General features: G+C 39.8%; 1 protein-coding gene across 1 annotated transcript in view; it reads right to left on the bottom strand.

Moving 5' to 3' along the window:
• Positions 1-1,032: 1,032 nt before the first annotated feature.
• The window catches only part of mapkapk3 (MAPK activated protein kinase 3), a 20,843-nt gene continuing 6,300 nt past the window's right edge, over positions 1,033-15,575 (bottom strand). The window contains exons 2-10 of the mRNA XM_008293454.1: positions 14,925-15,064; positions 9,938-10,002; positions 9,518-9,597; positions 9,301-9,427; positions 9,028-9,103; positions 7,901-8,025; positions 5,406-5,491; positions 5,214-5,294; positions 1,033-1,916 (exon numbers count right to left, since the gene is read on the bottom strand). Coding sequence (XP_008291676.1) covers positions 1,761-1,916; positions 5,214-5,294; positions 5,406-5,491; positions 7,901-8,025; positions 9,028-9,103; positions 9,301-9,427; positions 9,518-9,597; positions 9,938-10,002; positions 14,925-15,064 — 936 coding nt within the window. The 3' untranslated portion in view covers positions 1,033-1,760. The remainder of the gene's footprint in view (positions 1,917-5,213; positions 5,295-5,405; positions 5,492-7,900; positions 8,026-9,027; positions 9,104-9,300; positions 9,428-9,517; positions 9,598-9,937; positions 10,003-14,924; positions 15,065-15,575) is intronic.

Consider the following 15,575-nt stretch of genomic DNA (forward strand, 5'->3'; position numbering starts at 1 on the left):
CAACATATTCCGCCACTTCCAGTGAATAAAGCTGAATGAAACTGACTCACAACTGCTCGTCTTAAAGAAGTGTTGCATTCCGGTGTGCCTGTTGTGTTTTTGTCTGACTGTTAATGTCAGAGGATCTGTGACTTTTGTGGAATAATACTAACAGGAAGTGTACACGATGCTGTTATGTCAACATCCTATTAAGTGGGAACAGATGGATGGCATAATCATGGCTGGAAAGAGAATTGCTGACTGATAAAGAAAAAAAAAAAACACTCGTCACTGCGTCTCTGAGCTTAACATGTAATTTGCAACACAGTGTAAAATTCCACCCACAAACACTCCCAGACTTATTGTTTGCCTTATTCAAAGTCACGGCGCTCCATAGAACAGCTGAGAGGTCATGCTCTAATCGTGACCCATATTTACAGCAGGGAAGCCAAATGGTTAGTTTCCCCTAACCCGTCCCCTAAATACTGCAGCAGGACCATGTGATCAAAGTGGGGGAAAGGTTCTTACCATATAAACTAAACATAATAACGTCGACCTTTTCCAGTTGCAAGTCAGATGGCTGCGTCCCAAATGACTGCTGCTGCTATTTATAGCAGACTCACAAAGCTTGAAAGGCACGATTACAAGAACAATAATCCTGTTTTACGTTGAAAGTTCAGTTTATAAGAACATGGACAGTGAAACGTCTTCATGGATTAGATACATCCTACAAATCAGGTTTCCGATATGAATGGCAACACCGACACGCTTTATTGTGATGGAAAATTGCAGCCGCTGTTTACTGGTAGCATTTTTGCTCAACCCCTATAAACACAAGATGTTTCTGAGGGAAAGTGTCACAACTCATCCATGTAGCACAACCAACTGTTGCTCCACTGCTGTGGCCTGACGCCGACAGGAAGCTGCCTCTCGTTGCTCCATTAATAGGACACAATCTCGATCTGCAGCAGTGACGCCGAGTCAAACATTTCACTCGATAAGGAGCGTGAGGCCATTTTGTTGTCGCCTCAGTGAAAAATAATGGCTCGTAGGTCATTACAGAGGCTACGTTTTATTAACAAGACAGTGTTGAATTTTGCTTTGACCCTGAAAGGAAGGCAGTGACATAAAGACAATATTAAGACAACACAGTCAATAGCAAGTGTTCTAGTTTCACAGTCTGTCTGCAGTCGAGTTCTTTGTCTCTCTGTGTGTGGTCTGCACACTGGTGCATAGTTGCGAAGGAAAAGCGTTCAACAAATTAGCCATGTGAGCTATAAACATATGAAACTCCACATCAGTCAGTTAGAACCGAAGAAGCCTCTTGGATGAAGGTGAAACATCTTCAAGAACCTAAAGGAGAAGTCCAGCTGCTTCCTACTGAAGCTCCTGGGATGCAGCAAAACATTACCACTACAAATACTTCATGTCTGCACGCACACACACACACACACACACTCTTACAAACAAGCAAGCTCTAAAAATTACATAACATACATAAAATAATCAACAGACAGGCCCACAGTGAGCAGAGTTGTTGATTTCTACCACTGACAGGAAACAGGTGATATCATGTCTTGATATGTCCTATAATTGTCCATCTGCAACGCTGGTGTTCCAGTATCGTCCCTTTATTTCGGAGAACACTTCCTTAGTCTCTCAGGAGTCCAGAGCAGCTCTCTAAATAATTTCCTCCCACGTAAATCAACTTTTCCTTCATCCCCTGAGCTGCTTGTCTTTGCCACTCGTTGTTGGATGTTCCACTAAAGGTCTTCTTCGTCTCACTGACTCTGGCAGACCGTGGAGCCACTCTTGGCACCTGCAGCGGCCCTCTTGCGTCTCTTGTTGAGCAGAGGGTTGCTGGATGTGTCGAGGTCCTTGATCTTCACCTGGTCGTAGTCCACACGCATGGTGGCTAAAGCGCTGGTCATCTCCTCCTGTGGGAGACGAGGCAGAGGATGAGGTTTAGTGGAGTGTGTTAGTTCAGTCAGGTCCACTGTGGTTTGTAGTTTACTGCCATGTGCAGGAGGTTTATTATACAGGGACTCTACTCATTCTAAATCAAGCTTTTCAAATGTTTGCATGTTCTCCCGTGCAGCATGGGTTCTCTCCGGGTTCTCTGGCTTCCTCCCACATGTTGGGGTTAATCGGTGATTCTAAAATTTCTGTATGTGTGAATGTGAGTGTGCTTGGTTGTCTGTCTCTAAGTGTAGCCCTGTGATAGACTGGTGACCTGTCCAGGGTGTTCCCTGCCTTCATAAAGTCAGCTGGGATAGACTCCAGCCCCTCTGCGACCCTAGTGAGGATTAAGCGGTGTATAGATGATGGATGGATGCACAGTATACACTGTAAATGTTAAGATAGTCAGTTATTTTAAAACAGCATACTGAACTGAAAACAGGATAAACAGCTGGCCTGACTCTGCAAAACTTTACAACTTTCAACAGCTAACCCATCTAAAGGTCGTTAATTAACACATTATATCCGATTTCTGAACTGCACTTTGTATTTGATGTCTTTTCTATGGTACTGGTGCAGGCTGGGGGCAACAACATTTCATCTTTTGTGTAAGCAGGTGCACAAAGAAATGGCAAATAAAGAAACCCTGAATGACAGAAAGACAAAGTACACCAAGGTCAAGATGTGGTTTTACTCAGGATTAAATGCTTCAGTACTTCTTGGCAGGCAGCAGTTGCCAAGCAACCAATGGTGACATCAGGAAGTTACTGGTACTGGCCAAAACATTTTCCAGGAAAAAAAAAACCTGTTTATGTTTAGATTTAAGGATTTATGTGGGGTTTTGTAGAAATGCCAACAACAACAGAGATGAAATGAGCACTACATTCATTAGGGAGCTTTAGAGGCGCTAATAGAGTTTATTAGTTTTGGACGGAGTGAGACCGGCTGTTTCTGGGCTTTCTGTTAAACTGAGATAATCAACTTTTCCTTAAGCTGTCATCTCTTGGCACCAAAACGTAAATAAGCCTGTACTCAGTATTCAGTGATTCACTAAATTATTTGTGCTGGCAAATATAGGCAAAGATGGATGAAGAAAAACAGTCTGGGAACTGACGTCAAGAGACGCTGGAGCCAAAACAGGCCTGAGATCGAACTCTCAAACTCTTGGTCCTTTATTGTTCATGAGTAAAGGCCATTCGTCAGTCGTGATCCATACTGCCTATGGAGAAAGTTTGCACCCTTCTGTTTTTGTGCTTTTTGAGAAGTGGTTTGTTCTTTACTCAAGTGCAATCTGTGACTTTTTTGCGCAACACAGCAGCACCCATTGCAGAACTGAAAAGTGGTGCATTGTGTGCGTATCATTTTGGAGAATGGTCTTTTCATACCTTATCAATTCAAACTTGCTCATTCAGCTGTTGTGAAGGAATGTGTCATTCTACCCATCATTCATAGCCACTGACAAAATACGTGATTGCCCAACGTGGACATTTTGTGCCGTATTGGGGAATTAACTCAATCGTGACTCAATGTGAGGACACAGCATTTTCCTTTCTTTGTATTAATCAGAGGGAAAGAGCTATGACGAACCAGACGGGGCAGCTGAGCTCCTTTGTGCTCAGGTGAGTGTGTTAAATGTTAAGCCAAGTACAGACTGTGACCAATTCTTCCCCCTGGTGGCAGTCAGGGGACCATCATTACTTCATTCCTGTAAGGATGGTTATATTATGATGAAAAAGTGCCACTCAATAAATTTAAATATAAAATCTGTTAACAGTGCATTGAGATGTTATAGGTTCCATATTGTGGCTCTTTTGAGCAAATTATTGAAAATTCGACGTCCCCAGAATGTGTCTTTGAATGTTTCAGCTTAAAACACTGCAGAGATGGTTCATTTTACCATTACTGTATAACTCCTGGTTTTAGTCCCGTTCTAAACGGACTGCTTTAGTGTCTGCAGCTTTAAATGCAGCTGAGTTGCTGCCGTCCACGCCCCTTCAGGAAGAAGACTATCTCTGCAGGTTTGATTGCCAGCATTCAGCCGAACAGTTGACCACAGTTGCTGACTTGGATGTGAAAGAGTGTGTAAGACTTTTATCGCTTCTAAGTTTCTCTCAGAGAGATCACTTTACATGGAAATATCGCCAAGTTCTGAACTCGTGTGGTTGGTGAGTTTGTCAGACAGTAGTGTTCTTCTAAGTATTTTTACAGTGCAGGACTACAGCTTAGAAATGTGGCTGCCGGTTAACATGCAGTCCTAATGGGCTGCATTTCAGTCACTAGTTCATATTTACTCAAGAGAAATAGTCAAATGTAAATGACAGCAGCTTTACTGGGAATTCAGCTCTTTTAAAATCCAGTGCATGAGAGTACAGAGAGCAGGAGAGAAGAAAACAGATGTTAAGTAACCAACCCAGTCTTTGTATATTGGTGTCAGATTGGACTTTCCATCCTCTCTGAATGTCTGACAGCCGTACAGTTTCCACAGAGCTCTGACCTGTGGGCACTTGATCAACCTTCATGTTAGCTGGATCAGTCCTACAACGCAGTAAAACCAAGGATCGTCGATTGTTGTGGTGACCAAAAGTATAAATAATCCACTGGATCTTCAGTTTATCATATGCTCAGAGTGCACGTAGACTCTTATGTTCTGTCTTGCAGCCAACAGCAAAACATTTGGTGCTTCTGGCTGAGATGTTTTAAAGTCAGCAGAAGCACATGTAGAAAGTAAACAAAGATGTTGGACTGAGAGGCAGCTGCTTTTTCAGACTGACCCACCTGGAGGCAGCAGGCAGTGAGGAGGCAGGATTACACAAAGTTTATGACTACTGGCTCCTCGGAACATAACAGCACAGTTAAATTGTCACTGGCTCACGAAGCTGGAAGGTTTTGTGAGAAGGTTTAAGGAATGGCAGCTTTACTTTAAAACTTTCTTGTTTATAACAACCACAAAACACAGTCAAAATGGATTTTCTTCATATCAGATCTGTAAAGTTGTTGCATACACATGCCCTTTATGACTCTGGAGGAGTTTTTTTTAAAGCTGTGGTTGAAGGTGACCTGGATGACATTATGTCAGTGTCATCAGGGGTATCTCAGCTTGACTTGAACGACTCAAAATTTTAGGACACAACATTACAAACTCGGAAGATCTAAAATTTGGGAAATCTCACGACTCCTTCCCACTGAGGACAAACCTACAGCTTTGACAGGCTGTCAGTAAGAGGATGTAATGCCACCATATGACCAGAGGGTGTCAGTGTTGTCGTGCTTCTGACCTTTACATCCTCCCACATCTCTCTGTCTTCAGTCAGGACTCGGGTGGTGTGGAGAGGAGTGGAGGGAACCACCATGGACTGCTGCAGAGTGCAAAGACACACACACATGCAAATGAAGACGTGGGCAAACACATAAACAGGAAACAGGAAACGGAGCGCTAAGTATGTAAATACTTTCTGTGCTTGACTTACATTGATCCAGGGATGGTTCATAAACTGAGTGATGGTCATTCTCTCGTTGGGGTCTGTCTTCAGTAGCTGATGGATCAAATCTTTTGCTGGAAGAGCAAAGGCAATGCAAAGATATTCACATTAGTTGCAGCAAGACACACAGACATGCAAATATTGTATCTTGTAAAGCGTTTCCTGGTCTCAGGCACAGACTGGCCTACTTACACAGCAAATGGGACTATTTGTGAGAGAGAGAGAGTGAGTGGAAAAAATAGATTTATGACGGTGTGTGCACAGAGTCACCCACTGTCATTGTTGGTTAAGACGAGGACACCAGCTGGCTGTTTTCTCTGAGATATCTGTAAGGAGGATTACTTGTTGTTGTCTTACAAGTGTAAAACTAGAAAAGCAGAAAATTGATTGTGAATGAGTGTGGGAGATGAACCTGACATTCAGGGGGATTAAAGCAGAGTTTTTCCTGCATGGAGTAACTTTTAAAAGAGGTTTCAGCCAATCTTCTCAGGAATATTATACGCTTTAGTCTGTCAAATGGTCAGAAATAACTGAAAGATGCATAGAGTCGTCCTCTAATGTATTCATACCCTTCCATTAAAGAAAAGGCAAAATTCACAGTAGGCACTCAAATAACTAGAAATTGGACAAAGTAATAATAAATAAAAATTTGCTAAATTATAATTTAGTGAAATAACACATCGCTTTTGAATTGTGGTTGAAAAGAATAATTACAAAAAAAAAAAAAAAAAAACTGTCCCGGACAAATTAGAGAAATTAGAGCACTTTGCTGATGACAAAATACCTGTCAACAGGTGCAGAAGTCTGATTGAGAGTTACAGAAAACACTTGATTGCAGTGATTGGCTCAAAGGATTGTTCAACAAAATATGAGTATACGGGTCCCATCATGCTTTTCTTATATATTTTTTTAAATATTTCTATTGAACCATAATTCAAAAGCAGTATTATGTTTTTTTTATTAAATTTCAATTTATTATTACTTTTGCAAATTTCAACTTATTTCAGTGACGGTTGTTTTATTCCTTCTTTAATGGGAGGGTATGAATACATTTGAGGACGACTGTAGATGTTTGTCAAAATAAAGTAACACAGAGTCATTGCCTACTGTATGCGGACTAACGATGTTTACTTTCATGTATAGTCACCCGTTCCAAGGCAGGTAAAAACCCTGTATTAAAGTAGCGCTAGACATACAACTAGCCTAAATTATAGACCGCAATTTACATAAAGCATAAAGGAATAATATTATCTGTGTACCGAAACTCAGCTAAGGTAAGCGCACACAGTTTCAAGAGTAGGCAGCAGCAAGATGTAAATGAAGCCGCATGACGTGATGTTTTCTACCAGCTGCTCTCGATTCCATGGTGAGGTTTTCTGTATGAAAATATCTCATCATGACTTAGTCATCCAGCAAACCTGCAGAGTCAGAGTCAGGGCAGCACCACAGTTTCACGGTTTCCTGCTTTTGACAGCGATGCTGCAAAGTTTACAATGGGGCCGCACTTTCCACACTGAAGCAGATAAACATCCTCAAATGTATTTATACCCTTCCATTAAAGAAAAGGCAAAATTCACACTAGTCATTCAACTAATTAGAAACTGAAATAAAGTAATAATAAATAAAAATTTTCTTAATTATAATTTAGTGAAATAAGACATTGCTTTTAAATTGTGGTTGAAAAGAATGATTACAAAAAAGAAAAAGAAAGGGGGCCAAAATCTAAATAGCTGTCAACAGGTGCAGAAGTCTGATTGAGAGTTACAGAAAACACTTGACTACAGTGATTGGCTCAAAGGGTTGTTCAACAAAATATTAGTTTACGGATCCCATCATGCTTGTTTGCTTGTTTTTTGTTGTTGTTGTTGTTTTTGTATATTTCTATTGAACCACAATTCAAAAGCAATGTCATGATTTTTTTTTATTTTTTTTATTTATCATTACTTCTGTAAAGTTCAACTTATTTCAGTGACTGCTGATTTTTTCCTTCTTTAATGGGAGGGTATGAATAAATTTGAGGACAACTGTAAATACAACAGCGCTGCTCACATGTCACACAAGTGTTTTCATATTATTTTGTTAAAAAAAAAAAAAAGAGGTCACATTTCTGACCACAAAGATAAACACCAACTGAAAAATTGTCTTTCTTTCTCAGCTGAAAAACAATAAAACTGAGCATTTGCAGCTTAGATTTTCAGCTTGTTCTCATCAGGAAAAGGTTTCAGTTTTTTAATTTAACATACTGTGTGTTGAATACATCCCAACAGAAAATACAAATGTTGTAGCTGATCTGTCGTTCTGTAAATGTTATTAGACGTCTGCATGGTTCTGATTTATAGACACAGAATATCTGACTTTTCAAAACAGATGTGTTATTGTCTGGCAGTGAATTTGTTCACTCCGGAGAATCCTTTTTAAAGTATATAATGTGTGAGGATCAGTGTGGTCGGGGCCTGTGTGGGCTTTTATAGGGTGATTCTCACCTTCCTGCGACACCTCAGACCACTCCGGCTTCGGGAATTCATACTGGCCCATTCTTATTCTCCTCTTCATCCCTGGAGAAATGGCCTGGCCTGTGTTGGAGTAAAACGGAGGGAAACCACACAACCTGCAGAGACAAAGGTGGAGATACAGTCAGAACAATTTTAACATCTTAGTCACCTCAATAGTACACTGTACTATTTCAACATAGTTATATTTTACTTGAGTATTTCCATTTTTATGTTACTTACTCACTCCTCTGTACTACATTTGAGAGGGAAATATTGTACTTCCTGCTCCACTGCATAGGGCTGATTTTACATGATGGATAATATTACAAGCTTTTACAATATAACACAATGATAACAAAAATTAAACTAGTGGTTTCCAGCCTTTTTGGCTTCTTCCTCCTCACGTGTTTTCGTTTCAATTAGTATTCAGATGTACTGATATTTTGAAAACAAAAACAAAGATTATTGAAAACCTCAAAACAGATTCGGGTGTCTTTAAGTAAAGACTGAAGACCCAGCTCTTCACTGAACACCTTTGCACTTGACAGCCCGAAAAAAAAAAAAATCCTATTACCTCCCACACAGCCTGCTATTACCATCAACGCCCAGTCACACTTAAATTTGTTCTACAGCACTTATCTAGATTGTGTTCTCTTGACAGGATCCTTGCTTGTGTTGTATCTGCTCTCAGATGTACGTCACTTTGGATGAAAAGCGTCTGCTAAGTGAAATTGTAGAATTGTAGGGTGTCGAAACTTTGTCATCTTTCCTCTTCCAATAATCATCTGACGACCGCATAGATTTATCTGCTGTCGGTGTGTATATAACTGTGTATAAAATAGTTCAAACATCTGGCAGCTATAATATGTATGTCAGAGGGACCAAAACTGCACTTTTACTTTAATGCTTTAAGTGAGATTTACGGCTAATGCTCATGTACTTTTACTTCAGTAGGATTTTACATGCAGGACCTTGCAGTATTTTTGCATTTGTACTTTTAATTATGTGAAGGATCTAAACACATTTTGCCCCCCTGGTATCTACATACAGAATGATTATTAAAAAAAAACACTTGTGGTGACATGTTGCCCTCCCCCCAACCATCACCCAGTACTCACAGGATGTACATGATGACGCCCAGAGACCACATGTCACACGACTTGTCATATTTCTCCGGACCCAAAACCTCAGGAGCTTATCAACAACACACACACAGAAACGCATACATACAGACAGTATACATTAGAGGTATAGAGTACAGGCAATACATTGGCTCAACAGCTGTATTGTTCTTCATTTTCAAACATCTGTTAAACCTCTGTAAACTTGAGAATTTCAAAAGGTCAGGACACCTAATAAAGATCTGAGGGAAATGGCATAAAGCAGCTTACCCACGTAATACGGTGTATAACAGGGCGTCTGCAGGGGGTTGTGTAGTGTGGTCTCCTTGGCGAAACCGAAGTCCGTCAGTTTCAGGACCCCGTTTCTCTCTTTAATGGTGTACAGCAGGTTCTCTGGCTGTAGCAAGACACAGAAGTAGAAAAGATGAGCATCACAACTTCATCGACCGATCGTACGCTTCGGGATTTGATCTCGATCTGCGGCCACCTTGATGTCTCTGTGCGCGATGTTGATGTTGTGGAGGTACTCGATGGCCGTGCCGATGTCCCTCATGATCTCAGATGCCTCTGGGAGGAAAAACAGAAACAAACTCTCTCAAACCGGAAACGATATTATACAACGACAGGCACCAAACGAAACAGAGATTATGTTGAACAAAAGGAGAAGAGCGTCAACTCAGGCAAAGAATCAGGCCTCCTCTTCCTTATGCTCTTTACATTTACAGTTAAATGTTCATGTATGAGTTCATAAAGTTGTTGCCGAGTCTTTCATCAAACCAGACTGCATAAGTGTTTGATGTCAATATCTTCTTTCTTTACTTTTATGAATGGACCTCTGGCTGAAAAGCACATCTGCATATTCTGTCCTTTTCTGTGTCTTACTTCCGTCCATCCATTGAGTCCTCACCTTTTTCAGTAAAGGCCTGATCTCCTCTGGCCTGGATTCTGCTGAACAGCTCTCCTCCCTCCATACTAGACAGACAGAGACAGAGAACGTTAGACATAGAGTATTAACTCTGCATTCAGTCACAGTTAATATGTTGATCAACTTATTGCAGCACATTTAGAACGACAGATGTTGAGGTTAAACACTTTCCAACAGAGAAATGTCTGTCATCGTAAATTTACGTGACAAGTTCAAACATTAAACTCTCATGTTAATTTAAATATTCTCATTAAGACCCCAGAATATCATATAAAATCCAAATGTACCCGACTAATGTTAAGATCCTACAAAATTATTGTTATATTATCATATAGAAATATAACCGTTAAACATGTTTCTGGTGTTATTTAGGCTACATGGATGACTCATTTTTAAATTGCACATTTGAAGCGTGCGTTTGCTTTTACTCTGGGGCAGTTTTTGTATCGAGTGAAGAGATGACATGTTTGATATTTATTTTATTATTTATAAGTCAATTTCAAAACTGGGGAAATGTCAAGTGTTTGACGGATTTTAAGCAGCCAACTTATGAGAAAATGTCAAAGTTATTGAGAATGCTCTGCCAAAATAAACGTTGTCAAAATACAAATGTTAAGATTTCATGTAAATTTCCCAACAGTCCCTTTAGTAATGCAGCATTTTTCACACACACCTGCATCTGTAAGCCCAAAGTTAGTGCAAAGTAGATTAGACCATTTTCTAATCATTTATATGTCAACAGTTTACACGTCTATATTAATTTTCAAGTTATTTTTTTTTGGCCTTTTTGACTTTATTGTTTAGGACAGTGAAGAGAGACAGAAGAATGAGGGAAGGACCTGCAGCAAAGGGCTACGAGCGAGATTCGAACCCATGACCGCTGCATTGGGGTCTAGAGCCCCTGTACATGGGTCACCAGCTCAACCAGTTGAGCTTTAGCGGCGGCCTGTCTATTTTAGTTCATTTGTTAATGTCTACTAAATGAATTAATGATGCTTTATGTCAAATCCTGGTCTTCGAGGGCCGCAATCCTACAAGTTTTAGATGTTTCCTTCTTCCAACACACGTGATTCAAATGATCAGGATCGTTATCAGGCTTCTGCAGAGCTTGATGATGAGCTGATCATTTGAATCAGGTGTGTTGGAAGAAGGAAACATCTACAACATGCAGGATTGCGGCCCTCGAGGACCAGAGTTTGACACCCCTGCTTTATGCATTACATTGAAGCCATTCATAAGAACAGCTTTTGGGTTGCCAGGTTGTGGCTGGTATTGATCTTTTCCTTGTACCTTTTTAACCCTTGAATTCATCTTGAACACCCTGTTAGTTGCCAGTTCAACCTCCAACCTTTTAGAAAAGGTTGCAGAGCATCTGATCAACAAGCAGCTTATTAATACAATATTAAAAACAGCTGCAGACTTGATGGATTACTAAGAAATCATTTATAGTCTTGGACTTATTTCAAATAGAGAAAAGAGGGAAAACCAACCAGAGAGTTTTCTTGAAAACTTGCTGTTATTTATTTCTAAACACCTGTTGTATTAGTTACAGCTTTTAACTCCTTTATAAAGTGCGATTTTAGAAAGTGTTCTGGAAAATTTTTTCTGCAGAGTGAACCGTATCTAACAACAAAACATCAACACGGTGAGTAAGTGACTCACATTTCAGTGGAAGTTTGTTCAATAGTTTTACAGCATGAACACACCTTAAGCACAGATGAAGCTCTGAGGTTCCTACTTCAGTTTAGTTTCATTTATCATTTCTGTAGGAGAAACGGTAAGTGAAACTGAAATCGTAACAACACTGACTTGAAGGCCCCTTTTACATGAAATGAGAAGTATTTCACAAACTAACAGCATTATGCCTCCTATTTGTCTCCTCTGTACTCTTATTCGTTTATGGTTTGATTACACAATAATCAGTCTGACAGAAATGCAGATGTTCAAAAAAACAGATACACATCTCCTGACACTTGCTTACGCTTCATTCTTAAGAACTACGATTTAATTCTTCAAGCGTTCAGAGACTCTCGCCAACAAAACTTCTAGCGTTGAATCAGATCTTCGTGCTTCCGACTCCCCCACTTTCATAACCACGCATCAAATAGTAATCACTGATAGTGAAATTCTCCCTTCTGTTTCTCAGGAAAGATGCGTTTTGGCTCATTGCTGAGTGGGTGTGCTTCTAAGTGCATTAAGTAAGAGCGTACTTTTTGTGGTGCACATATGATCAGATAACTGGCTACCTGCGGTGGACTAAACTGTCCTCCTGTGATCCTCAGTCATACCGGAAGCAGCAGTGAATCTCTTGTTGTGTGTGCGTACTGAGCATGTGCACACGGACACACAAGGTCACTGCGTACAGTAGAACGCAAACATTTAATGTGTCAACAAATGTGATGGTGAGACTCATTCGGTCACTGTTTAAAATGCCCACAAACGGAGGACAGTGTCGTTTCTCTTTTGTTGCTCTCTGTAGTTTCTCCTTTTTTTTTGTTGCTTCCCCCTTTGAATTATAATGTGTTTTTCCATTTATAAACAGGGCAATAAAAAGTCCAGAGTACATATATGTGTGTCAAAGCACACTTGTTTATCACAGTCATTGGAGATGTTACTCTGGACAGTATTTCGTGACACCTGAAGCCCAGACAAGAATTCAGAGTTTATCTCACAATCAGTGCCGACGTCTTCATTTTGTCTCCTCTGAGTGTCTTTGACTGACCTTTAGCTTGAATAAACGTTCTGCTCTCAGTGGCACAAAGCTTATGTTGCGTCACACGAGAGCCTCTGTTTTTTCATGTGACAACACATGAGCATGTTAGATATACTAAAAAGAAATTATATTGTTAGGAGTGTGGTGTTAATATCAACATAAGTGAGAACAGTCTCGTAGGAAATCCCTTCCAAGTCAGTGGTTGAGGCGTTGGGCTACTGATCCAAAGGTTTGATCAGATGGATGGGTCTGAACCTGTGCTCTGACCATAGTTTAATGGTAGCAACTGGACTTGCTTGAGTTTCTTGAAGACGTTTCACCTTGAAGACAAAGTACTAACGACTTGCATAACGAGGGGGAGGAGCAACAAACCCTCAACTGAAACCGAAACTCAGGTGTTAATGGCTCCTTAAGGATATAATTATCTGGAACTCCCAACTACTCAGAACTGATGAAGCCTCTTGGATGGGAGGTGAAACGTCTTCAAGGAACTCAAGCAGGTCCAGTTGCTACAATTAAACTACGAGAATGGTCAAAGCACAGGTTCAGACAAAACACAGGACACCTGTAGTTTCCAGTCATATGCATTCTGATGCAAATGCTTATTTGCATTATGGCTCCACGTGGTAAAGACGTGATAAAGGAACTGGAAAATCAGACTGTGAGACTTCACGTAGAGGAAGAAAAAAAAAACAGGAAGATTGGTGACCAACCAGTGCAAACTGAGTTGTAGGAGTAATCAGGAGGCACAGAATGAGCCACAGTACCACATACTAATTGCACAATCTAGCTCTGAAAACTGACAGGCAAGTGCTTTAGATTTGGCATTGGGTTTATCAGTAAAAATCAGAGTCTCTGTCACAGCTCAGATAGTGTGAAGGACATTGCATAACAGCAGCCTCTATGGGAAACGCACAAGAAGAAGAACTTTACTTGCTCTTTGGCGCAAAACTGCAAAATAAAACCTAAAGACACCTGTTGAATGTTGGTAGAGCATTGTTTGATCAGATGAGATCAAGAAAAAGTTGTTTGGCTCTGATGGGCTCCAGCATGTTTGGCATTAACCTGCTGCGATATTATGGGGCCGTTAATTCCTGTGGATATTAAAATACTGACTGACAAGGTGACTCCCAGTCTGCAGAAGCTTGGCAGAAGATGAATATTCCAGCATGATAACGATCCAAAGCACACCAACAAAATCATACCAGAGTTTCTAAAGTACAAAAAAAGTGAAAGCTACGATCTGGTCAAGTTTTTTAAATTCAGTAGAACACCTCTGAGTTTCTATGGTGGGGCCTGTGTTATTTTGAATTATCTGACATTTAATTTATACCGCACATGTTGTCATATTGCACATACTTTTTTGCATACTGTAATACAAGCTACATTTTGCTGACAACATATTCTTTGCCCTAAGATCCACACATGATATCAAACTTTCTCATTTTTATCATTTTACAAAAGAAAACCCATCCTGATCACTATCTTGATTCTGCTGAATGTTTCTGAAAGAAGCCCTGCAATCCAGAATTCTAAAGTCAGATTTAAAAACGTTTTCTCTCATTTTTTTTGCCACAGAAAATAATGTTCTGCGACTGTAAAAGAAAAAAATTAGCAACCGTTTTCTGTTTCAGTTTGTGTTTTACTTTATAGCTATTTGTGCAGGTAAAGCTTGATATGTGTTGACATCTTGTCAGAGAAACACGGGCATGTTCTAAATCTTCATTCATATATCTAAGTAGGCTGCATGATGTGAATCTTTCTTTATTTGTCACAAAGCAAATGTGTTTATTCCCGGTTGAAACCTGTGAGTGGAAGTCTGTGACATTTGAACTCCCTATTTTCAGATCTGCAAAGTATGCTGGATTTATCTGCTCACATTTGTTGAAAATAAGTTTGTTCCAGCAATTAGTTAGACAAGTCCACATCATCGTTTGAAAATCTTTGCTCCCACTCAGAGCAATGACTTCTGGGAATGTGTAGTCACTGTTTGTGCCTGACATTAAAATAGCATGATTCATCGTCGTGTCCCATGGAAAACATTCATCTACCTAATGTCAACTTTTCTAAAAAAAGAAGAAGAGAGCTTTGTTTTAGGCTTTAGAACAATACATAAATATATATTTTATAGTTTTTAAAAGAATGTATTGGACACAAGATGATTTAATCTCTCAGTTTAGTTGAAAACTTACTGCTGCATAGAGATATAATAAGGAAACAAGTCGTTGCCAGTTAAGTATGAAATGTGAATCGTACCACTCCATGATGATGAGCAGACACTTCTTCCCATGATGCATGTTCTCGTACAGGCTCAGGATGCGAACGATGTACGGCCCTCCGGACACTCGCCAGTGGAGCTCCACCTCTCGTCTCGCTTTGGGACTGTCGTAGAGAATCTGAGAGACACAAAGCAATGAAAACTTTATTTGTGATTCACATTGGCTCAATATTATCATTAAATCACTTCGGTGGTGTGTGTTTGTGTATAGAGTTCAACAAATATCTGCTGCCCAAATTAGGATTCAGAGCACACTGTAGCTTTCAATTAGATATTAAAGTTTAACATATCTGGAAAATTAGGTCTTTAATCCAACAAACAGAAAGATATGACCTCAATCTAATTATTTCATATGCCGTTCTGCAGTTACTTTACATATTATACTGACACATACTGATTAAAGCCAAAGCTAGTCTATAAGCAACTATTTGAGAATGAGTTTTGAAGCAAGAACGCCACCCATCCCCTGTTTCCAGCTGTTCCATTGTACTGCTATTTCATATTATAGTAAATTCTATATCATTGGATGTTTGGTTCATCAGACAAAAGGAGAGACATAAAGTTATCCATTATAATACTGTAGCGGATGTTGTTTTGTGTCACATAACCAAGCTGATAACTGGTAGATT

Source organism: Stegastes partitus, unplaced genomic scaffold, assembly GCF_000690725.1.
Source record: "Stegastes partitus isolate 25-593 unplaced genomic scaffold, Stegastes_partitus-1.0.2 Scaffold888, whole genome shotgun sequence".
NCBI lineage: Eukaryota > Metazoa > Chordata > Actinopteri > Pomacentridae > Stegastes > Stegastes partitus.